This window comes from Emydura macquarii, unplaced genomic scaffold (assembly GCF_026122565.2).
Source record: "Emydura macquarii macquarii isolate MOO-44397 ecotype Brisbane River unplaced genomic scaffold, CSIRO-AGI_Emac_v2 contig_67, whole genome shotgun sequence".
Taxonomy (NCBI): Eukaryota; Metazoa; Chordata; order Testudines; family Chelidae; genus Emydura; species Emydura macquarii.
This window is the reverse complement of record NW_027130204.1, coordinates 1,784,217-1,807,889: the sequence shown is the minus strand read 5'-3', so window position 1 is coordinate 1,807,889 and position 23,673 is coordinate 1,784,217. Positions and strand designations below refer to the sequence as shown.

The 23,673-nt window shown below is 55.2% G+C and overlaps 1 protein-coding gene across 4 annotated transcripts in view; it reads right to left on the bottom strand.

The window, feature by feature from the left end:
• Window positions 1-4,588: 4,588 nt before the first annotated feature.
• SEC31B (SEC31 homolog B, COPII coat complex component) overlaps window positions 4,589-23,673 on the bottom strand; it is a 39,891-nt gene continuing 20,806 nt past the window's right edge. For 2 of the 4 annotated variants that reach the window (XM_067537392.1, XM_067537402.1), the window contains exons 13-26: window positions 22,054-22,140; window positions 21,363-21,471; window positions 20,789-20,967; window positions 18,617-18,743; window positions 17,653-17,798; window positions 16,526-16,699; window positions 15,726-15,914; window positions 14,690-14,876; window positions 14,027-14,362; window positions 9,344-9,399; window positions 8,554-8,700; window positions 8,005-8,112; window positions 7,238-7,309; window positions 4,589-6,662 (exon numbers count right to left, since the gene is read on the bottom strand). In XM_067537392.1, the coding sequence (XP_067393493.1) occupies window positions 6,483-6,662; window positions 7,238-7,309; window positions 8,005-8,112; window positions 8,554-8,700; window positions 9,344-9,399; window positions 14,027-14,362; window positions 14,690-14,876; window positions 15,726-15,914; window positions 16,526-16,699; window positions 17,653-17,798; window positions 18,617-18,743; window positions 20,789-20,967; window positions 21,363-21,471; window positions 22,054-22,140 (2,097 nt within the window). In that variant the 3' untranslated portion in view covers window positions 4,589-6,482. Of the gene's footprint in view, window positions 6,663-7,237; window positions 7,310-8,004; window positions 8,113-8,553; window positions 8,701-9,343; window positions 9,400-14,026; window positions 14,363-14,689; window positions 14,877-15,725; window positions 15,915-16,525; window positions 16,700-17,652; window positions 17,799-18,616; window positions 18,744-20,788; window positions 20,968-21,362; window positions 21,472-22,053; window positions 22,141-23,673 lie in introns of those variants that run through there. The other 2 variants (XR_010917848.1, XR_010917850.1) reach the window with 2 other exon arrangements.

Sequence of the window (23,673 nt, the reverse complement as noted above, 5' to 3'; positions counted from 1 at the left end):
CGCGTGGCCCTTGCGGTGCCGGCTCTCAGGCCTGAGGGAGGTGGGGACCAGGGTCCGAGCCACAAGCACAGCGCAGCAGCCATGCAGCCATTTGTAACACAGTAGTCAAAGTCCGTGGCCCCGGGCTCGCAGGCTCGCTGCTGTGGGCGGCACAGACGCACCCAAAGGCGCTGGAGTTATCAGGGCCAGCCCTTGGATCCGCAAGCCCCCACCCCCAATCCAGGAGCTCCCTCTTCATTTCCCCTGCGGCTCCGTAAGCAAGGTGAGAACAGGGAGCCTCGAGAGCTGCTCCGCGCCCCCCCCCCACTTTGCCTGGGAATGCACCAAAGCCACGTCCGCAGGGAACCGGACCCCTCCTTCCCCGGCCGTATTATTCCCCACACAATTGGCGCCTCCAGGCACTGGCCTTCCTGCAGGACTCCCATTCAGCACAGTGACACCTGTTGGTGAGGGGCGGCACGATCCCCCCCTGCCCTGCCGCGGCTGAGCAGGCAGCCTGCTGGGAACGCTGCAAGCGGGGGGTCCAGCCCCCTCTGCCGGTGCCTTTGTGTGGCTCGGCACGCCAGCCCCACAGCTGCACAGGGCACTGACCCCTGCAGCAGGCTGGGGGCGAGCTGGGCACAAGAAGCCCCAGCGGCAAAGGCGGCGGGCCATTGTGCTGCAGGATTGGACGCTTCCCCGTATTCATTGCGTTTTAATGAAGGCGCATTCCTGCGAGGAGAAATATTTACATTCGGCGTCCCAGGTGGTCACCTCTGCCCAGATGACACACCAACAGCTGCCTTCCACTCCCAGCTTCTTTAACGGGCAGGCACCGCCGGGAACAAAATGCTAATAATTCACCGAGCCCACCCCTTTCCCCTCCCTTGCCCAGAGTCAATGGAAAACCCATTTCACATGCTAATCCCCGCCGTTCTCCACACAACACCTTTTCCGAAAGTGTTTGGGAAAAGTCCTTGTGGGGCGTTTTCAGCTCCCCGCCGCTCGGATTCCTTCTTGTCTTAGGCCGCGGCCTCTGTGTGGGTCTCTCACTCCAGCCGGGCTGCTTACAAAAAAATCTCAACAAAGACTTTGGAGTTCATCAGCCCCCCACTGAAATTCACAGCTGCTGAACAAACTAATCCCCTCTTCAGGCCTTTCTTCCTTTCAATGGGTTCTTGGCTTCAAAGACACTTTGGGAAAGGACTTTGCAAGGACTCACACTGCTCCCTCAATAGAAGTTGGTGCAAGTATTATCCTCCAAGCAAGTGGCTTTACAAACAAATGCTGCCTAACAATCTCCCCACCTCCACCGGGCACACACACAAGCCCGGCCTGCAGACGTGATGTGATCTGTTGCGGGATTGGAGCAGGCTCATCTCTTGGGACTCACACCCAGTCCGTCCCGTGTTTCCCCCCTCCCCCCCTGCTCTTTGGGAAGGTAGGCGCCCTTCTTTCGGGGTGGAATGTGCTCGCCCATGAGGGGACGCTGTGGTGTGGCCAGGCGGGGTGGGTGCCACTGAGGGGAGAAGCACAGCCAGGCAGCTGTAAACCTGTGGCCTCTGCCACACCATCAGCCAACACTGTGGGCCAACGTGGCCATACTGGAAACAATTTATTAGAGACAGTGTAGTCCAGTGACTACAGCACTAGACTTGGACTCAGAAAAACCTGGGGTCTGTTACTGGCCTGCTGGGTGACCTTGGGCAAGTCACTTAGCTGCTCCGTGCCTCCGTTTTCCCATCTGTAAACAGGGATAATGATATTCAGTGCCTTGAGACCACCACATGAGAAGAGCTAGGTATTAAATTATTAGTGCAAACATGGATACGTTGACTTAGGGGGAAAGGCGCAGAGCTGTGGCTTGCCTGCAAAGCCTTGGAGGGAGGCAGGGGAGTTGGTGGGGGAGTTGGCCCTTTTCACTAGGCCTCATGGGAAGAAGGGGAAAAATTAAGTTTAATATGGGAGGAATCCCTGACAAGTTGCGGAGGGGAGGCTGTGGAAGAGCCTTCCCAAGGAAGGCCATTGCTGTAGCCCCTCAGATAGCCCTAGGAATCAAGCTGGAGGAACTGTCCCATGCTGGCTCCAGGGGATGGCTGTACAGGCTCAGGCCAGTACTTTTCACAGCTGGGCAGGTCCCTGGCTTTGCTATTTGTATTTCAGGCATTTGCGTTCACTTCTCCACTGGCTTTGCTTAATACCAGCCTGGGGAGCCAAGCTGGGAGCCGAAATATTATTTGCATGAAAGTAGAAGCTAGATCAGTGATTCTCATTTACCTAGTTACCATGCTGGGCCGCATATCCAGCTCTGTATGTTATGGGGGCTGCATCCCCGCAATATCTGTACCACGCTGCCTGCTGCGGCTGCCCGGTTGGGCACATGTCCCTCCATGCCTCCTCCCAGATAGTCAGGGGCAGGGGTGATCCCACCCACCAAGCCATGGGGGGCCTTGGTTGGGAAGTCGTCCATGAGACAGATTTCCACCCGCACCAGCTCTCCCCCAGTGACAGGACTTACGAGGCAGCCTCCTGCTCTGGCTGTGAGCTTCGGGTCCAGATGTGGCCACCAGGGGACAGGCAGGTGGTCGCTGTCTGCTGCAGGCAGTCCACAGCGCACTGCAGCCTGGAGCATGAGCCCCTCCAGAGGTGACAGGTAGCTGTGGCTAGTGGGTGGGCACGTACCCCTCTCCCCATTTCTCCAGACGCCCAGCAGTGAGGAAACCGCTTCCTGCCCCAACAGGCTGAGCAGAGCAAGCCCTACTGGGCCCTTGCAGAAATCAGACAGCAAATGTGAAAAATCAAGCAGGAGTGGGGGTTATAGATGCCTACATAAGACAGTCCCAAATATTGGAATTGTCCCTATACAATTGAGACATCTGGTCATTCTAGGTGGGGAGGGAGGGCAATGCTTCCACAAACTATGCCCACAGCTGGCGTAAGTTGATGACCTGGCGCCTCCCCCCGCCCATGGTAACCAGACACAGCCTGGTTCCCTTTTTGACTGGACTTTCCTGTCGCAAACTGGCCGCAGCACAAGAAAGGAGGAAGCAGCAGACTGTTGGCTGAGCTCCTCTCTCACCACAGGGGCTATTTCACCTTTCCTGCTGGCAGGGAGCACTCTGGCAGGGCTCTGTGATGGTGTCTCTGCCCCTGCCAGCACCTGGCAGCAGCAAACTGAATTTTTTTTAGCACACAACTGGGCCACAGCTGTGTGCTACTTGGGCAGCAAGTGGCCAGTGAGCTAGAGCCACCAAATGAGATGTGGCCCATCTCGCGCTGGACTTCATATACACAATAAGAGAGAGTGCTGCTCCGAAGAGTTTTCAGTTTAGCTGGCTGAGCCAGCCAAAGGCTGGGAGAAAGATAGGCTTATTATGGCTGTTTTACAGATGGGGACCAGAGCTACAGAATGACTAAATGATTTGCCCATGGTCACACGGGGAGTCTGTAGCAGAGTCATGTATCGCACCTACATCACCTGGGTCACACTCCACTGCCTTAACCACAGTAGATCGCTTTTCTCCACTGTCAGCAGGATGAGATTGTGGGTTACAGCAGCCCCCCAACAGCATTAAAAAAGCCCATTAAAAATGGAAATAGAGTCCAAGCTGTTCCCGCCTCCTTCCACACAGACTGCTCCTTTCAGCTTTCGTTAGGGGTCTCCCACAGGCCTAGCACCAGGTTGCTTGAAGAGCCTGAACTGCTTCAGTGCCTTGCAATTGTAGTTAGAGGGAAACCTGCATGCAAAGTGAATGTGCCCAGCAAAAACAGTTTTGCAATAAGAACAGTCTTAGCTGTACACACGCATGATTAAAAGATCCAGGGCTACGGCTGAGCTCCAGTGGGTGTGCCAGTCAGATCAATATGCAGAATCTAGTTCCCAAAATCTGAGACAGCTAAAGATGCCAGGGATGTACAGAAGTTTCTGTAGAATTTGGTTACCCTTGCTCCCCTTATCTTTAGAGGCTGCCAGCTGGCTTTGTTGATCAGCCCGCTTCAGAAGGAAGGAGCATCACAACCAATGCAGTCCTGCTCCAATGCTAGCTGGCTTGATACTCAAGTGTGTGAGTTAGGGCTGGGGGAGCTATCTGCTCCCAGGTCCAGTTGCATCAGCTTTGTACTCCAGGACTTCTCTTTCACTTTGCATTTGATTCCAAGCTTCCAAAAATATATGAGTGCCCCTATCTGTCACTCCCTTAGGGATGTGGAAAGCCCTTCTGATGTGACCCAGATGTAAGCCAAAGCTGGCATCTGCCTGAGTCTGGAAACAGCCAGGAACAACACGTGAACTGCTACTGAATTTCCAGGTAGTGGTAACGCTCCACTCTAAGCTAACGCTAGTGCTGCCACTGATATTCGCTGCTCCAAGCACACCCTCCTAGTCCGATGAGCTGGCCTGGCTGTAGTGAATTGCAGCTCCTTCTGGTGTGGTGAGGGTGGAGCTCATGGGGGAGGGGGGGAGGGGAACATGGGAGAATAGCACCCATCTGATGCCTGCAGGTGTTGGCATTTTATTTTCCAGCTGGCTGCAAGGAGGAAAGCGAGCCCATGAACCTGAACCAGTGCCCAGGACAACCCAGCTTTGGGGCCAGGGCTATGTACCGCTCCGAAAGGAGAAGCCACTTTGTCACCACAAATCAAACTCAAAATACCAAGGAAAACTAAAACAGGGATGTAGGGCGAGAGATTGCTGCTGGTGGTGGGGAAACCACTGAATGGAGAGTTACTCTGCAGCATGAAATCAAGTTCCATGAAACAGCCCAGGCACCCCTGGCCATTCAGATGGGCAGCCTGGTGAGGACAGATGGTTTAATCCTGGAGGAGAGCACTCGGGAAGGGTGTTGTCTCTGTTCTACAGCTCCAAGTGGCTTGTAACCAAGGTAGCCTGGGTTCGTGCCGAAGCACAAATCATCAGCACAAGCATCCTGTTGGCAGCAGTGCCCCACACCAACAACCAGCTGCCGCGTCAGACTCTGCCCTTTGCCCCTACAGGCAAAGACATGGCCGCTGACTGCTGCTGAGAACAGCAGCTGCCACGAAGGGACGCCTCTGCGTAACCAGTGGGGAGGTGACCCAGAGGCAAGGAAGGAGATGCCGATTTCACAAAAAGCAGCTTTATTGAGGCACTTTGTGCTGACACAGAGGGAGACGCCTCCATGGCACACGACCCACAGAGCCAATTCAGCACAAGCAGCTTTGCACCCAGGACAGCAGCAGCCTCCGCCCCTACAATGCAAGGCAACCAGCTGACAGGCAGGGGGTGTTCCAGATCCAACTGGTGGGAGGGAGGGAGAGGTTGCCCTTGCACTGGATGGCAGGGATGTCACACGGCAAGGGGAGGGCATCACCAGCAGGGGGGTGGGCAGCGCGAGAGTGACACAGGCCTTGAAATACCCTCCCCTCCCTCCAAGCACCTACCCAATGGCCCCCTTGCTGCTTGGGTTCACTAGAGCCAACGCCAGCCGAATGCCAAGCCAGGGCTCAGCGCAGCACAGCCACGGCCTGTGGATGAGACAGCACCATTCCCTGCAGCAAGGGTACCCCTTTGCTGTGCCAAGGGGCCTTGCAGGTTTAAGTGGGGATGTGTCCCAGACTTGTCTGGGAAGGACCCGCGGTGCCCCCAGCTGTGGGGCCCTCATGCTGAGGGGTGAAGTGTTCAGAGTAGCTCTGGGATTGGCACATCTCCCAATGTGTCCAAACCCCCTAGACAGCTTTGAAATCCCAGCCTAGGGGCCTTCACACAATACTGGTTGGCAACAAGTCAGGAGTGCTAACTTGGGGGGTGAATGAGGCTGGGGCCAGGCAGCACAGCTTTCAGAACAGACACCACATGCCACCAGCTCTGGGGGGGAGCACGGAGAACAGCGCAGAGCTCTTCTCCAGGGCACACTCCTGGCAAGGGAGGCATCACGGAGCCAGAGAGAACCGGGGGCATGGCGAGAAGAGCTTCAGGGGTGATGGAGCAGCAGAGGGGTAATGTGGGGGAGGGAAAGCCCACCAAGGAAAAAGGAGACAGGTGCAGGGTGCACGAGAAGACAAATGCAGAGCAGGGGCCGGCACTCGTCCCTGCTGAATGGTCAGTCTCAGGGCAGGGGCAGGGAGAGCACCGAGGGGCGTGACTCTGGAGAGAGGTCCCATGGCTGGGTACACCAGGGTAGGAAGGAGCCCCCGTGTCTGCCCTTGTGCAGGTGCCAGCCATGCTGGCCGGCCGCTGGTTGAAAAACGGCTGCCCCAGAACAAGCGAGTTTCGTCTCTGCATCAGGGAGCAGGAGGTGCAGATGTGCAGCTGCTCGGGGAGGGTCTCGGGCAGCCTGGCCGGCCTGAACGGCCACTAAGCCAGGCCCGGGAGGAGTCCTCGGAGCTGCAGGTAGGAAGGAGTGTGTCTCCAGGCGGCCTGGCACGGTCTCTGCAGGGTGGATGGGGCCAGCCTGGCTCCCACACACTGCTCGGGGCCTGCAGTCCAGCACCCGTCCCTCCTGGTCCCCCCACCGGCGGGCCGGGCGCTAGACGTTCAGCTTGCTGGCGACGGTCATGAGGACTTTCAGGATGGGCATGAAGCCAGACACCTCGCTGAAGCTGCTGCTGCCCACCACCTGGGTGTGGAGCAGCAGGCCCTGCTGGTAGCTGCGTGCCTCCATGCAGCGGGCGATCTCATGCAGCCCCACCAGGATGGCAGGGGAGAGCTGTGGGAGGAAGCAGAGCCATCTCAGCAGCAGCCCCTCCAGCTGGCTGTCTGACCCGCCCCCCCATCAAGCACCGGAGGAGCCGACAGCTGGGACGGGGGGTGCTGCTCAGTGATGGGGCCTGAAGGACTGTCCCCATCCCCGGCCTCACCAAGGTGGGACTCTCCCCCTGCTCCTCTCTGGTGGCTCAAGCCCCAGCAGAGACTGATCTGATCACCCTAATCAGTCACCTGCCAGGGAATCTGCTTCCCAGGCAAGGGCAGGAGAGAGGCCAACGGCCCCCGGCCCCTGACTGTTCAGTGCCCAGTTGACGTACAGCGGGGGAGAATTCAGACACATGCACTCATCATGTGTAATGGCAGCCCCCATGCCCCAGCCAGTGTTCGCACCGCTGGGGAACTCGGCTGCTTTCAGGGATGGGGTAAAGGAGTCAAAGGTCACTGATCTCTAGCCGCCTCTTCTCAAGAGGGTCGTGGCACCCAGCCATGCAGAGAGCACAGCTCTTCGCAAAGGGAGCCAATGTCTGGGCACGGAGGAGGGTGCTGTAGCCGGCGGAGGGGGAGGCATACACTTACGGCCTGCTCCCGGAGCTTCTCGTACAAGCACTCCAGCCGCTGTGCTGCGTCCTCCAGTTTCCTTTTTGTTTTCTGAAGGGAAGAGAAAAATTCACAACCGGTTCGGCAGGGCTTTGGAGCCCCCTGCCACGTCTGCCCCCAGGGTGCTTGGCAAACAGGCTGCCCCTCTGGCTCCACCTGAAACTGCCAGGGCATTGGCCATAACTAGGGCCCCCACAGCACCCCCTAGCCATGCCACGTGGGAAACGCCCCCACGGCACCTGCCAGCCGTGACACATGGCTACCCCAGCATATTCCACCCTCTCCAGAGATGTAGCCCAGGTCGCCACGACCAGCCTGGCCACAGCAGCCGCTGGAGAAACTGTCTGGAGGGACTGACTGCAAGGCTGGACAGAGGCAGGCTCTGCCTGGCTGCTCCAAGCATTGTCCTGCCCTGGGCTCATCTTCCCCCATCCTACTCATCCCCTTCCCTCCCAGAGAACTGCAGGGAGGCAAACAAGCCACTGGCACGGACCTGGGTGGTGGGGGCTTCATAGAGGCAGGGATAGCTGCTCTGCAGGAAAGGAGAGAGGAGCATAAAAAGGCAGCAGAGCATAGAGGGTGTGGCCAAGGGGGAAATCCCCTGGTAGGAGAGAAGCAGCACCCATGGGACAGGGAGAGAAGTCAGCGGCAGAGGTGGAACAAGACCCCCACCTGTCTGTCTCCTGGCCCTGTGCTTTAGCTACGAGATCAAGCAGGCAAGAAAAGCAGCTGCAGAGGCAACTTACGGGGTCGGTGGCAACAGCAGTGCAGCGCTGCACCAGCCCTTCGAAGGTGGTCTTCAGCCCCTGGTGCTCGGGGGGCAGCTCCTTCCTCTCGATTCTTTCCGTGGGCAGCTGGGGAAATGGACATCAGACGAAAAGCAGCTGAGAGCAGAGCGTGATGGGAGGGCGAGGCCGGCGAACTGCTGCCCCCACCCCTGCTCACCCCGCCATCGTGGGGAACACATTGCTGCACTTGCAGCTTGTTCCCTTACAGCCTGGTTTCAAAGCGGCCCTTTGGGGTCCTCTTGATTCTCGACCTGCCCTGGAGCGTGCAGGCTTACGCAGCATGGCTCACTCCCTCCTCCCTGCCCTGCCCTGCTGGGGCTCTACAGCCTGAACGAATGCTGCCATCTCCTACCAAGCTCAAGTAGCAGTCCTGGGGTCCTGGTCACGCTACAGAAGGGAAGAGGCAGATCCAAGCCCCCGTGTCACCAACTGATAAAGATCCTAAAAGCCGGCTTGCTCCTCACACCAGCGAGGGGTCTGGTGTGGGAGTGACGCCCCTAACGTTACCTGCACGCTGCCTTCTTTGGGTGCTCCCGGGGGTGCCTGGCCAGACTCCTGGGCCCTGGGAATCTGAGGAAGGAGGGCCCGCTGCATTGCAGGGAGGCTCATTACCGGAGCCGTGATTGGAGCCGGAGGGGTGAACTTCTCTGACAACTAACCGGGAATGGAAAACAGTGAAAGATCAGAGATCCAGGGGGCTGCCTGCACATTCCTATTCCGAATTCATCATCTCTGCTAGCTCAATGCAGCCCGGGAGTCCCCAGAGCAACCCCACCTCCAGGCACAATATGCGCTCCTCTCACCCCCGAGGGCCCTTCAGAATGAGCACAGAGCCCCCCATGCCCAGCCACTGACCAGGGCTGCCAGGAGAACCCCCTGGGTTCACGGGAGCTGCTCAGTCAAAGGGACGTGCTGCAGCAGACTCCGCCGCTCCCCACAAAGCTGACTTGGCTCTGCTGCGGCACGAGCCACGAATGCTGATATTAGCGCAGCAAAGTGCCCGGCAGAACAAGCATGAGGGAAAGTCCCAAGACACGGGGGGAGTCTCCTGCAAACACTTCACCTCCCTGCCAGGGAGTCAGGACAGATCTGCTCCAACCAGGCTAGATCAAAAGGAGATAGTTTTAATCCTGTTCTAGTGAGTACAGTCCGAAGTTCCCAGCCAAGCTGCCAGGAAGCGCTAGCATCTCCCTTGCACTATTTGCCAACTGGGGACAACGAGAGCGATGCTGGGGCGTGGGGAGGGTCCATTCATTCAGTCCATGCTCCGTGGCAGCCTGCTTTGGCCACTGATTACCTTTTTCCTCTGAAGGCCTCCCCTGAGAGCCGAGGGATCGTTCCAAGCTTCCTGACCTGTGGGGTCGAAGAGCAAGACACAGGCGTGAGACTTAGATGAGAACTCCAAGGCGGCGGGGCTCAATCTCTTACCGCGGTGTAAATGGAAGGTCCTGGGCCTCAACCCACCTCCCCTCCCAAGCCCCACTGTTTGGTCTCAGAACGTTTCATGGAAAGGCTTTGGACCCAACGCTGATGACATTAGGCTGCATCTGAGATCCACCTCTCCCAGGTGGCACGGTAGCACCCGCATGGGCTGTGAATTGTTTCTGGGCCACGGACACCACATCTGATGCCATTGGCATGAGAAAAGCACGTCAGCTGTCTGTAGCTTCCGATCTCTGCACTGGGTGCAAACTTCTACCACCGAGACTGAGCCAGCAGACGTGCAGGGCATCCAAGGGTTCACACATAAAATCATAGAGTTGGAAGGGACCTCAGGAGGCCATGTAGTCCAACCCCTGCTCAAAGCAGGACTAACCTCAGAATAAGCCCAGTGAGGGTTTTGTCAAGCTGCAGCTTAAAAACCTCTAAAGATGGAGATTCCACCACCTCCCTAGGTAACCCATTCCAGTGCTTCACCACCCTCCTAGTGAAAAACTTTTTCCTAATGTCCAACCTAGACCTCCCCCACTGCCACTTTAGACCGTTGCTCCTTGTTCTGTCATCTGCCACCACTGAGAACAGCCTAGCTCCATCCTCTCTGGAACTCCCTTTCAGGTAGTTAAAGGCTGCTATCAAATCCCCTCTCATTCTTCTCTTCTGCAGACTAAACAAGCCTAGTTTCCTCAGCCTCTTCTCATAAGTCTTGTGCGCCAGCCCCCTAATCATTTTTGTTGCCCTCCTCCGGACTCTCTCCAACTTCTCCACATCCTTTTTGTAGTGGGGGGACCCAAAACTGGACACAATACTCCAAATGCAGCCTCACCAATGCCGAATAGAGGGAAATAATCACTTCCCTCGATCTGCTGGCAATGCTCCTACTAATGCAGCCCAATATGCTATTAGCCTTCTTGGCAACCAGGGCCCACTGCTGACTCAGATCCAGCTTCTTATCCACTGTTACCCCCAGGTCCTTTTCTGCAGAACTGCTGCCTAGCTCATCGGTCCCCAGTCTGTAGCTGTGCACGGGATCCTTCCGTCCTAAGTGCAGGACTCTGCACTTGTCCTTGTTGAACCTCATCAGATTTCTTTTGGCCCAATCCTCCAGTTTGTTTAGGTACTTCTGTATCCTATCCCTACCTTCCAGGGTATCTACCACTCCCCCTAGCTTAGTGTCATCTGCAAACTTGCTGAGGATGCAATCTACCCCATCCTCCAGATCATTAATGAAGATGTTGAACAAAACCGGCCCCAGGACCGACCCCTGGGGCACTCTGCTTGTGACACATCCAGAGACATGTTCCAGGCTTCCCACCAACTTGGAGCATGGCCCTGCAAAAGCAGGGCCAAAGTGCCTTGCTGCGGGTGATAGTGTGTTTCTCATCAATCCTTGAAGGAACACCCAAAAGGGGCAGTCCAGAACACTGACAAAAATGCAGGGAAAAAGTACCAAGGGGAGACATTTTCCTTGTCAGACAGCAGGCTGGGGACTAGCCCTTGGGACAGTTTACCCATAACCAACTGCAATGTAGATTTCAGCTCAACAGTAAGTTCCTGGGGCAGAGTCTCTTTTGGTTCGTGATTGTGCTACCTGCAAAAGGACCAGATCCTTAACTGGAGCCCTTCAGCACTACATGGCAAATAACCCTACTACTCGATGTGGACTCATTAACAGAAGAAGTTATTTTGGGTGCCCCCTGACCACCGTGCCTCCTGTGGTCTTGGATAGACTAACCTTGCTCAGGAGGGGGTCCAGGAATTAGCCTTTACTGTGAGCAGACCCCCTCCCACGTGCTCACGGCCCTCCCCCTGTTGCTGAGGAGCCCTGGGGGCTATGGCGATTTCTCGAAACCACAGCCTGTTGCTCTCTAAATCTAGTTCAACCCCTAGTCACTAGACTAGAAAGCTGGAATCCTGCAGTGAAATGCTATGGCCGGTGTTACATAGCAGGTCAGACTGATGTCTTCTGGGAAGATGGAGGCAATGGGACATACTCTCATGGAAGCGTATTTGCACACAATCTGTGCAGGCTGCACCCCCATTGACACCAACAGGAGCTAAACGTCTGTGCCCTGAGACGCGAGTAAAACTCAGACCTCGCATGCTCCATCTTCAGCCCAAACCCTGAGGCTTTCAACCAGTGCATCTCAAAGGAGCTCCGTGCTCCTATTTGGGACTCCTGTGCCTCTCTCAAAGGGACAGTAACAGAGACCCTTTCTTCGTGCAGAGCTGGCCATTGCACAAGAGCCCAGTGCCCAGATGCCTAGGCAGGTAAAACCTCACACTGCTAAGCTTCAAAGGGCACAAGGGGATCTGGGCACGCAGCAGCCTCTGTGCCCAGAGGGCTCATGTTGTCACCTGGCGCGCTGAGTGTCATGCCCTAGCGATGACTGGCCAAGATCTCCGCCCCACTGCAAGAACCACAGATCAAGGGATCAGCACAAAACCATGTGCAGGAATGCTGCAGCCTCTGACTGCTCCACAGCCGATGTCTGGACTCAAACCCAGGCCAGCGTCAGGCATGGGGTTGGGATGTAGACCTGCCCCCGCACTCGGCCACCACCCCCACAGCCCAGCCCTCCACCTGCCCACTGCTGGAAGATGGGGAGCTCGCAGGCAGATTTACACTGAAGCCACAAGGGCTTTCAAGCTCCCCATGAAAACCAACCCAGCCATGCTTCCCTGACAGCCGTGAGCTACCTCACCCACCGCGGGGACTTGCCTCCCCCAGCACGCCAGGGGAGAGCGTCGGTGCGGCCTGGCAGGCATAGTGCCGGGCTGGAAGGAAGACAAGAGGTGAGCTACCATGGCTGGGGGGCTCCCTGCCCCGTGCCCTGAGGAAGGGCTCTGCTGTCAGCTGTGAGGAAGAGGAGCTGCTCCCCTGCCCAGTGGGCCCAACTGACACCAGGGCGGGGAGGTGAGAGTGGTGCAAGTGTAATGCTCCTATCCCTCCAGGGCTGGGTGGGAAGCTGTAGTGTGGCTGGAGGCCAAGAGCCCCTCTTTACATTCCTGGGCTCCAATTGCATTAGGTCTGCAGCTTCTTAATTACATCTGCACCTCCCCCAAAAGCACGTTGTGCACTCACAGCGGGCCCCACGGCGGGGCTTTCCATTGCCCTCACTGCAACCTTTACATCTAGGCTCCTGCACAGCCACTGGTACAGCCCCGCAGGTGTGAGCCAGACACCAAGCAGCGAGAGAGTGTGCGTGAGTACAATCTCATCACATCTCACTGGCAGCAGTGGGACCACCTCCCCCAACTCAGAGGTAGAGGGGCTGCTCTCTGTGCTACTGTGCAGGGATCTAGCCGGGGAAAGACACCTGAAAATCAAGGCAGGTTTTGGAGACAGCATCATCATCAAGCTACTAGATCATTAGTAACATCCCAACAGCACCCAGTGACCATTTCAAGTGGCTCCATCCATCCTGAGCTAAGGGGTCCGAAGTCCAGTCTCATACCTGGGACCTGTTCCACCTGGCTGAGCTCGGGCCCTTCGGCTGGATGCCAGGTCAGGGAGTCCATGAAAGCCCCTCCTTTGTGTGCAGGGTGAATTTGGTTCTAAGGAGAAGTGCTGCACTGACAGCTCTTGGAGGGCACGCTCCTGGCTCTAGCCCGACACCAGATATACAGCACAGGCACAAACACTGCAGCCTTCCCCCAGGCTCCAAATACATGCCCCAGCCACGAGCTGCAGGGACCACCTTGACGGTGGAGTCTCCATAACGCCTTCATTCATCAGCCTCTCCCCTGTGGCTGCAACCCAAGGGCCAACAAGCACCAACTGCAAACACCTGTCCACCAGGAACTGGCCCAAGCCCACCAGCTGGTTTCTCCTAGGCCAGCAGGTGGCAGTGATTTTCCAGCCCAGCTGGGTAGTGACATGTTTAAGACAGTGACCTCTGGGGGAATGGCCCCAGCGCCAGAACCCGGGAACAGGGCTCACCAGGGCCAGCAGAGTTTGAACCAGGTTAGTGGAGAGCTCTGGAAATGGGGAGGGAGGGGTGGAAGATGGAGTGCAGCAGAAGGAAGCATTGTATCAAATGGCCCAGGTGAACGAGGGCTCTTCCTGGGAGAGAGAGAACCCAATCACATTCCAAGCTCTTCTAATGCACCCATTGGCTTCATTGTCTAAGCAGGGTTGCCACAGGAGTGACGATTCTTTAACCAGGGTCTGAGCACGAGTGCAAGGCACCCCCATGGAAATGAAACCCTTTCTGTAGGGATTGCCACTGAAATGGGGGCTCCCTCAGCACGCCCTGGGACCCTGCCGGGACAGCTCCTCCCAAGGTCTTGGGGAAGACAATGGAAATGCCGAGGCCACTGAATGAGTCAGTCCTCTTGGCAGTGTTTCACCAGAACACGGGGTCTCTAGTAACAGTCTCAGCTCTTCAGCAACCCCCGCCCTACCAAAACAAGTTCTCTTAGCCCAAACAGGGAGACCAGCTGCAAGCTTCAGGGTAAGACACAGACTCTGGTTAACTATGTAGCAAACTCAGATCCCACCTGGACTGAGGATGGGCAAAGCCACACAGACACCACTCACCTGTGGGAGGTGGAGGGATGCTAGGGGCTGCAAGGGACTTAGTGGATGGAGCCCCAGGGCCCCCCTGAGGGTAGCCCATACCCGTGGGGCAGCTGAAAGGAATGGAAGGGAAAAGTGTAGGGGGCGGTCCCGCCTTGGGGACAGGACAGGCTGCAGGATGCTGCACAGGGAGCTGGGAAGCGACCGAGGCTTGAACAAAGAAGGTCGATCCAGGTGGTGGAACTCCAGGGGCTGCACTGGGCATGGGCTGGCCTGAAACAGGAGGCTGACTGGGAAAGGCGGCTGGTCCAGGGAGCCTGACTCCTGGCAGGCTGAATGGCAGCGGCTGTGACAATGCTGAAACCAAGAAACAGTGTCAGCTGGTGTCACCTCTCCCAATATGAGCATGTGTCCCGTGTCCCATGTCCCCCACCTCCCCTTTGGCAGGCATACGCCTCTCCCACCTGGCTGCGTGCCCTTCCCCGAGTCCTATCACTCAACAAGTATCCCACTCCGCCAGCTTAATGGCAGCTTGTCCCAGAGCTCACAACAGCAAGGAGAATGTGGCAAGCACTCCAGCACAAGCGGGGCACTGGGACAGCGTGGGCCCAAAGGGCAGACACTGGGCTCTCTGCCCTAATGGACACAAGGGCGTCACAGGCTGCGTCACTGGAGCTCACTCACCTGGCCCTGAACCTGCGGCTGGTGCCTCGCCAGAGGTGTACTGGCGGTAAGGGGGCCGGCCTCCCACTCTGGCATACAGACTGCTACGGGGACCAGCATTGGCCTGGGGAGGTGCCATCAGCACTGGCTGAGGCGTGAAGAGCGAAGGCACTGAAGGCTGACCCGACACCGGAGGGGTGAATGGTGGCTGTGATGAAAACAAGAGACCCTGCTGTGAGGCCCACTTGGCAGTCCCACTCGCACAAGAGATGCTGCCACTTCTGGCACTGTCACAGTTATGCCGTGACGAGCGGCCAGCCGCTAGCCTCCCCTGCTTGACAAGAGCACACGGGCGCTCCAACCTGCTCAGACGGGCAGGGCACAAGGCACCTGGCTTGGCTCCACTTTGCCAACGTGGTGTCTGCTGGCCGTGCCAGCGCAGGCCTTGGCTGCTTTCCCTCCCCCTCAGAAGGGCCAGCTCTGGAACAGGCATTCAGCTTTTGCTCTTTTATAGATTCCCTTCCTTCAGGCTACGATCGCACAGGCGAGGGACTGGACTAACCCATTAGCCACAGGTGGATTGGGGACGCTGATTCCTTTCCTTCAGGTAGGGCACCTGGAGGAACTGGCTGTTGTGGAGGGTGGTATTTTCAGTCCATGACAGATGCCTCCATCTCCCTGAGCCAGCTGCAGCCCACCCATGTCTTTAACATAGAGGTGCAGCCTTCAGGACTGTGTCGTCCAGGAGGTCTGGATTAATGGGACCAAGAGGGACCATTGCTGGGTCTGTCCCCCTGGCTCCAGGATAGAGGAGGCCGGGTGCAGTGTGGAAGCCAGGGGCCTATTCTTTGCTTACCCGTGCACTCCCAGGAGTGGCAAGCCTTCATGAAGAGGCCTCAGCTAACACAGCCTGCCCCTGTTGAGCTGGGGGTGCACTAGTCAGCTTCTCCAAGCTGCCAGAGGGCAGCTACCATCTCATCAACCTCCTTGAGCAGTCTCCTTCCCTCTCCCTGGTGTTTCTCTGCCCTGGCCATGGGCACTAGGCTTTGAGACTTACCTTTTCTCGATGCCCGGGACTTGGTTTGTGGGCTGGTCCCTCCAGAACCGAGCTGTTCTTGGCTGCTGCAGAGAGGTGGCTAACTGGCCCTACGTGGACACGTGCATAGGGGAAAGGGGGTGGCTGCTGATCGCCCATGTGCTCCCCTTGGGCATGGAAGAGACGGTCTCGGAGCTGCTGGATCGGGAGCTGAAACGACGAAGTGTAATGAAGTGCTTTGGGAGCCATGGATGGAAGGGTTCCTAGGGTTATTCATAACTCCTTAGCCCACAAGGTGTAATGCACTGGCAGTGGCATGCAGCCTTCATCAATCTGCAGCATCTGCTAACCAATCCTGGGGGCCTAATGGGAAACGGCAAGTTTCAGGACCCAAGACACCACCGTGATCTCCATTGGGAGAGCTAGCTGAAGCTGTGCCACTGCTCTGCAGCTTCAGGGCTTCCTCCCCACCTGGGTGCCCCAATTTTTTCCCCTTCCTCCAAACCCTGCAAAGCACTCCTTCCCCCCTTACATTTGCCCCACCTGAGTGGCTGCCTTTCGGTTAGAAGAGGACTAAATGGACCTTCCCCATGAACTGCAAACAGCAGCATTGAGATCCCCTCTCTGGCCCTGGCCTCCAAGGCCCCAGAGGAAATAGTTTGAGGCAGCTGATGCTCCCAAGGAAAACAGAAAGCACCACTCTCAGGTGAAAGATCCCACCTTAATCAGCATCTACGGCTTCCTGTTCTATGCTGGGTCACTAGACCCTCACTCCAAAGTCTCTCCGGCACCTGCTCGCCTCCTGTCCATTTTTCACCTACCTCAGAAGAGCTGTGGGGTAGATAGCTCATTGCAGCTGCCAAGCAGCCCTGCGATGCCAAGAGATTGGCATACTGGGTGACCCGCTCTGCCAAGACAGGGCCCAGAGCTGGTCCTGCAGAGCCTCGGAGCATCTCGATGGACTTGCTCAGCACCATCACCTTCTCCACCAGGTCCTGGTAAGGTGGGATGAAGACAGAACACATGATATAAGGTCACCCCACTCAGCACGAGGCTTGCTTTACTAGTCCTCTCATTTGGACACACATGGCCAGGTGGGCTGGGGCCAGAAGTCAGCACAAAGGAGAGAAGGAAGGTCTCATTAAACTGAACATGACCAAGAATTCAGCATCACCAATTCCAGAACATTTCCCTGCAGAGCCAGAAACACAAGAGCAGCAGCATCAAGCCGGGGCGTGAGAACTGGGATGGGAAATTGACAGGGCTAGTTTCCTGGTAAGGAACCAAACAGCCCCAAAGGGTGACAAGGACCTGCTGGCCTGACAGCGTCTCTTTAACAGACATTCCTCAGGAAGGGAAAGGGTTAAGGTTGTGCTGAGAAGGGCAGCTAAAGGACACAGCAGCAGAGCCGCCTGCCTTGGTTATCACATGGCCCTTCGTGGGAAGTGAAGGGGTGTCCAGGCTCTGGAAGGAGATGCATCCCTGGGCTTCCAGGTCATGAGGGAAAAGACCAGTTCTGAATATAATCAGACGAGTCACTGAAGACATGTCAGCAGCTGCATATGGGGGGAGGGAACTGAAGCACTGGGATACACTGTCCCCATCTTTCAGGGTGCTCAGACACCGTGCGAGTAAGTGACATCTAAGCACCTAGACAGACAGATCGCCCTGGGGCAGACAGCAATGTCCACTGCACAGCAGCCCATCCTGTCACTGAGCACACACTGATCAAAGCCCTCTCGGACCAACAGACAACTCCTTGCAACTTAACACAGAGCTTTGTTTGTTGAAAACCCGTAACCTGGCACAGGAGGAGACCCAAACACTGCAGCTGGAAGCTGCAGGATGGTAGAAGCTGGAACTCAGGACGTGATCTGTGTCTTTTGGAAGCATGCCGACAGACTCTAGGGCCTATGGAAGTTTCAGGCCCACATCATAGCATCCGTACCTGCAAAGCTAGGGGTGACGAGATCTCATGGGTTTTTACCCAGCATTTCGCCAACCTCTCCACGTTGCCTGATGAGACATAACACAGGCAGGCTTCATTGGACAGCGCCCCCTCGCCTTCCGACTCCAGACGGGTACCCAGCATATCTAAAGGGAAGAGGAAAAGGGGCAGTTTCCATTACTCGCTCCCATCTGGCCAGCTCCTTCTCCCCCGCCCATCTCTTAGAAATCTTGCTCTAGCTTTGTGAACCGGCAACTCAGGAGCCACATGCAGAGAGCAGAAGGCCGATGGCACAGAGAGACTGGTGTCACCAATGAGTTCCACAGCCAAGAGCCTAGCTACAGCTAAATAGCCAGGAATTGTTAGAGGAAACACACAGAAAACCCCTTAGAAAAGAGGGCTACATTTCCCACAAAGGCCAGTTCCTGGGCATGGTCAGTCCAGTCCTAGCCCTAAACAGGCTCCAAGAGGGAAACTACTGAGACTGCACTGAACAGCTCTCAGCCTGTGTCCAGGTTTGCAAGTGTGTGAGGACTGCAAGCAGTAGGAAAAACCACTTGCAGGGGTGGGTGAACCCCTCCTACCTTCCCTCTCCCCAGGAGCTCCATCCCCTTCCCAGATGAGCCCTGTACATATACGCATCTTTCTTTGGGCCTAGGCCTAGGCAGCAGTATAAGTCACTGCTCTCTGCCCTAATCTCTTTCCAAGCCATGGATGTAGGCTGAAGGAGATATTGGCACATCCTTGTTCCACATCATGAGACTCTGCCCTCCCTATAGTTCATACAACCCACTTCCACTGGTTCTATCCCTCCTGCCTTACCCCACAGATGGGTCACGCTCTCACTTGCCTCATCTGTAACTCCCTTAGCCCATTTTGGAAGTATATCCTCCCAAGCTCCATCCACCTCTCTCTGCAGAGACAGCCTGGAAGCACTCTGTACCAAATGAAGCGTGCTACCTACCACAATGCTGGGCATAGTCCTCCTGCTTGGAGTATGTTAACAAGATGGCCAGTGCCTCCTTCCAGCTCTGCAGGTCACACGTGCAAATTACATCTCGCCAGTTCTGCTGCACGATGAAGGAAAGAAGCTGCAGGAGAAGCAAATGGCCCATCAGTCCACAGGTTCAAGCCTCAGCTGCAGCTACAGAGGTACCTACCTGCTCACACAGATCTACCTTGCACTTGGGTTAACAGTGAGAGACTGGCAGAGGGCCCCCCAAATGGTAACTCACACACTCATTGCCCCAACACACTGCTATCATAATATGCATCTCAAAGGTGTCCTGTGAAGTACTATGTGTTAAACGGATGACACGCTGGTCCTGAAAAATCACTGTGTGATGTATGTACGGGGTCTGCACAAAGAGTTATAGATGTGTGCTGGAAATATGTTCTTAAAATGTGATCAGCCAGCTCTTAAAATGTGATCAGCCAGATCAGAGGAACATGCATTTACCTGTCTGACTGGCTGGGTTACAAGCAGAGAACAATGGAAGTACATTTACATATAAGGTAAACAAAGCCATCACGCTAAACAAGCTGGGGAGAAGACTGCTTAATGATCACACTGGAGGACAGAATCTGCACATCAGAAGCCTTCCTGGCTCTTGAGGCAAAGGCAATGAACTTTGGGTAATATAAGAGAAGCTAAAAGACCTTTTAGTTATCCATTACTTAGGGAACAGCACCCTTTGATTCTGTGACCATTGGGTCCACTAGTCTGGAGGGCTGGAGATGCCGGTAACTTGATGTGAACAACGGCTTGTCTACACTTAAAATGCTGCAGCGGCGCCACTGCCATACCTCAGTGAAGATGCTATCTATATGCCGACAGGAGGGGTTCTGCCATCAGCACAAGTATCTCACCTCCCTGAGAAGCAGTAGCTAGATTGACAGGAGAATTCTCCAGTCGACCTAGTGCCACCTACAATGTGGATTAGGCTGGTTTAACTGTTGCTCGGGGGTGTGGATTTTTCACACCCCTAAGCGACGTAGTTACACCAACCTAACTACCTAATGTAGACTAGGCCTAAGAAAACTGCTTAGGCAAAAGATTATAACTTGCTAAGATTAAATTTTAGTCATAAAACAAGAATAACTTTCTTTAAAAAGAACCAAGATTTAAGGGATACTAAGCAGGAGGAAAAAGACAGGTCTGGTTACAAACAAAACACAACACACTTTCTAAGCTAACAGGCTGGCGTGTGCTCTGTTTCTTTGGAGGCAGTGAACTTAATACCATCTGTGAGCGTCCAAGGAGAGGGACTGAATGTGGCAGAGAGACGTCTCTGGGGAACTTGGGAACTGGGGTCCAGTGACTCTTACCTGTCAGGCAAGGTTTAGGCAGGCAGAGTCTTGAAGAGTGTGCTGGCCAGGCAGCCAGGGAACTGGCACACAGCTTCACAGCAGCAAAACATTCCCTTTTGCTAAGGCAGAGTGGTAATACAGTGGGGCTCTCAGCTCTGGGTGGCCTGAGCAATCTGTCACACAGAACCACACTCGCATGCCATGTCCACATCACTGCTGCTCACATGCAGGTGAGATGACATAGAATTTGCCCCCATGGTCCACCATGTCCAGTATCCTGCCTCCAGCAGTAACTGACACTTGCTGCTTCAAAAGGTGAAAAACCCACCCAATGCTCCTGTCTAGTAATGCAACGCTGCAGACAGAGATGGGGGAATTCTTTCCTAGTCCTTACAATGACCAATTTATCCCATACAGCATGGGATTTGACAAGCTCTGTAGTTACATAAGAGAAGGGTCATTAAAGATCAGGTATTTTCGATGGGTTTCAAGAGGGTTAGATAATTTTAACTGCAACCTCCTCAGGCAGCAGATGCCACAAGCTGGACACAAGCTGAAGAGAAGGGAGGAAATCCTAAATCTGCAGGCAGATCACCTGTCTGGGTGAGAGCAAGTTTTATAAAGGTATCGTGAGCACAGTGTATGTATCTAGCTAGAGCTGGAAATTAGGATGGACAGAGCCCTCAGTTCAGCATTCTACCCCTTGCCAACACACTCACAGGGGCATTTGCAGCCACGTGTGTATATGCAGACCTGCCCAGGCACCCTACACCTCCGTCTGCTCTCTCTCCTGCCCCACATCCCCCATCTCTCCCTGGGCTCTTACCTGAGAAATCTTTGTTTTCTGTTTGGCAAAGTACCGCCTCTGGGTCTCTCTCAGTAGCTTCTCCCCACCGGCGATAGCAAGAATGATGGCATCTGCAAAACGGTCCGCCCTCACACACAGCTCCACTGCACCGTCAAAGTTCCCCACCAGGAGCGCCTGGCTGATCAGTCCATCTGTGTCTGGAGAGGCGGGAAAGCAATGCACAGCAATATGGCTAAGCAACTGTACAGTTCATCCAGGGGCCACCCACCACCCTGGCTGCAACGAAGCAGGGCAGAGAACAGAGGACACCCTGGACACTAGTGAAAGGGCAGCTCTATAACTGCCATCCATCTCCAGGCCTTTTGCTCCAGAAATCACAGGCCTCTACCACTTGTGCTGAAAATGGATCCTCATCAGCTGCATAAGTATCAGCTTCTATCCACTGTGGGCCTCTCACTGTAAGTGCACTGGACAATGCCAAGGGCACGGGGAGAGGGTGTGGGTTGAGGGTACACTGCACAGCGCTGCAATGGGCCAGGCTGTCAATTTATAAGGCAGCATCTCCCTTCACGTAATGCGGGCCATGTAGTACCTGTTGTGACCGGGATCTCCAACGGACTCATGACCGGAGGGACAAGGCTGTCAAAGAACACTGAAGAGGAAGAAGAAGTAGCTACTTCAGCCATGGAGCGTCTCGAGCCCTGTGCAAAGAGAGCAGGGAGAAGGTACATGGATGTGAGTCATGCCCAGAAGAACAAGCCTGACCAATACAGCTTCAGTGGATGACATAACTGGGTGCAGGTGTGGGGCTGGTCTACTACTTGGCTGGGAGTTTCTCTCTATTAATTTCAGCATGGATGCTCACAGGCTGTCTTCTTCATATCTCCTACCACTGCGCTATCACCAGTGCAGCTCCACCGGTGTAGCAATGACAGGAGTGCTAGCCTGCCCCAGAAGGTGCCAAGAGGAAACCCAGAAGCTGTGCTGTGGAGCTAAGTTAGGGTTGAAGTTAACCCTCGCATTGAAGAACTCATCACCGCTCAAACAAGGTCTGCTGTAGTGTCATCAACAGCCTGCATGTTATTCTCCCTTGCACTGATTGCCTAGATTTGAGGTAGGAAAGGACCATTATGTCCACCAAGTCTACCCCCCTCCATAACCCAGTGCAGAGATCCTCACCGAGGGGGAGTCCTGCACTAAGCCCCAGAACTTGTTGGAATTTGTCCTCCTCGTTCATTCTGCTGCCCACCCCGCTAGTGATCAGCAAGGAGACCAGGGCCTACCTGAGCAGGCTGTGCAGCCAGAGCAAAGCCATCTGCCTCTGGAAGCTGCTGTTTCTTTGGGATGCCATTACCCAAACAGGACGTGATCTGCGAGGAAACAGAGTCGTGGGGTCAAGCCTCTTTCACAAAGCTGAACGCACGGGGCAGCAGAGTGGCCAAGTCACCCGAAGCCAAAAACAAATCCATTGGCTGCCCCAAGCACTTCAGGAGCCGGTTCAAAACCACCCTCTGTATTAACTGACCCCCACAGCCTCCCTCACAGGCACTGCCTCTCCCTGCTTCCTTCGCCACTCAGCTAGTACAGGCTTCTCTGCCCCTTGCCATAACACCATCTTCACTGGAGCATGATCTTTCTCCTCAGCACTGCCATCTCGAGCTGTCTTCCTGTAACTCACCACCTCATCCACTTTCCACCTATTTTCATTCCTCACCTGGATCTCTCGCTCAACTCTGAATATTAGGAGGGGAGCTAACAACACACAGTGCTTGCAGATGCAGTTTAGACAAAGCTGTATTGCAGTGATGCACTAGTTAAAGCTGCAGCAGAATTTTAGAACTTAAGAATGGCCGTAGTGGGTCAGACCAATGGTCCATCTAGCCCAGTATCCTGTCTTCTGCCAGTGGTCAATGAATAGAGGGAATGGATAGAACAGGTAGTCATCAAGTGATCCATCCTGTCAGCCATTCCCAGCTTCTCTGCTTATCCTGATTAATAGCCACTGATGGACCTATCCTCCATGAACTTACCTCGTTCTTTTTTTAACCCTGTTATAGGCCACATTTGGAATATTGTGTCCAGTTTTTGGCCCCCAACTACAGGAAGGATGTGGACAAATTGGAGAGAGTCCAGTGGAGGGCAACGAAAATGATTAGGGGGCTGAAGCACATGACTTATGAGGAGAGGCTGAGGGAACTGGGCTTGTTTAGTCTGCAGGGGGGATTTGACAACAGCCTTTAACTACCTGAAAGAGGGTTCCAGGGAGGATGGAGCTAGGCTATTCTCAGTGGTGGTAGATGAGACCATTGCTCCTTGTTCTGTCAAGTTGCACTGGGGGAGGTCTACGTTGGATATTAGGAAAAGCTTTTTCACTAGGAGGGTGGTGAAGCACTGGAATGGGTTACTTAGGGAGGTGGTGGAATCTCCATCCATAGAGGTTTTTAAGGGGCGGCTTGACAAAGCCTTGGCTGGGATGATTTGGTTGGGGTGGGTCCTGCTTTGAGCAGGGGGTTGGACGAGATGACCTCCTGAGGTCACTTCCTGCCCTGATCTTCTATGATTCTACAGTCTTGGCCTTCACAACATCCTCTGGCAGGGAGTTTTCCTTTTAACGGGACCTCTGTTTGTGCTGAACCCCTGGAATTTCCAAACACTCCATGTATACTCCTTCAGAGTCACCTGCTTTAGGTCTCATTCATGAGCTGAGTGAAGGTTTGGGGTAAGGCCTGGTACTTAGTAAAATTACCCTGGGTAGGATAGGGGCCGAGTGTTCAGGAGAGATTAGAAGAGAGAGGAGGAACACTCTCTGACTCCACCCTCCCTGTTGCTCCCACCCAGCAATCAGTGGGTTAACCTTTCACCGCTGGAGACCGGTAGTCAAGCCTCAGCTTAGGTCACAAGTG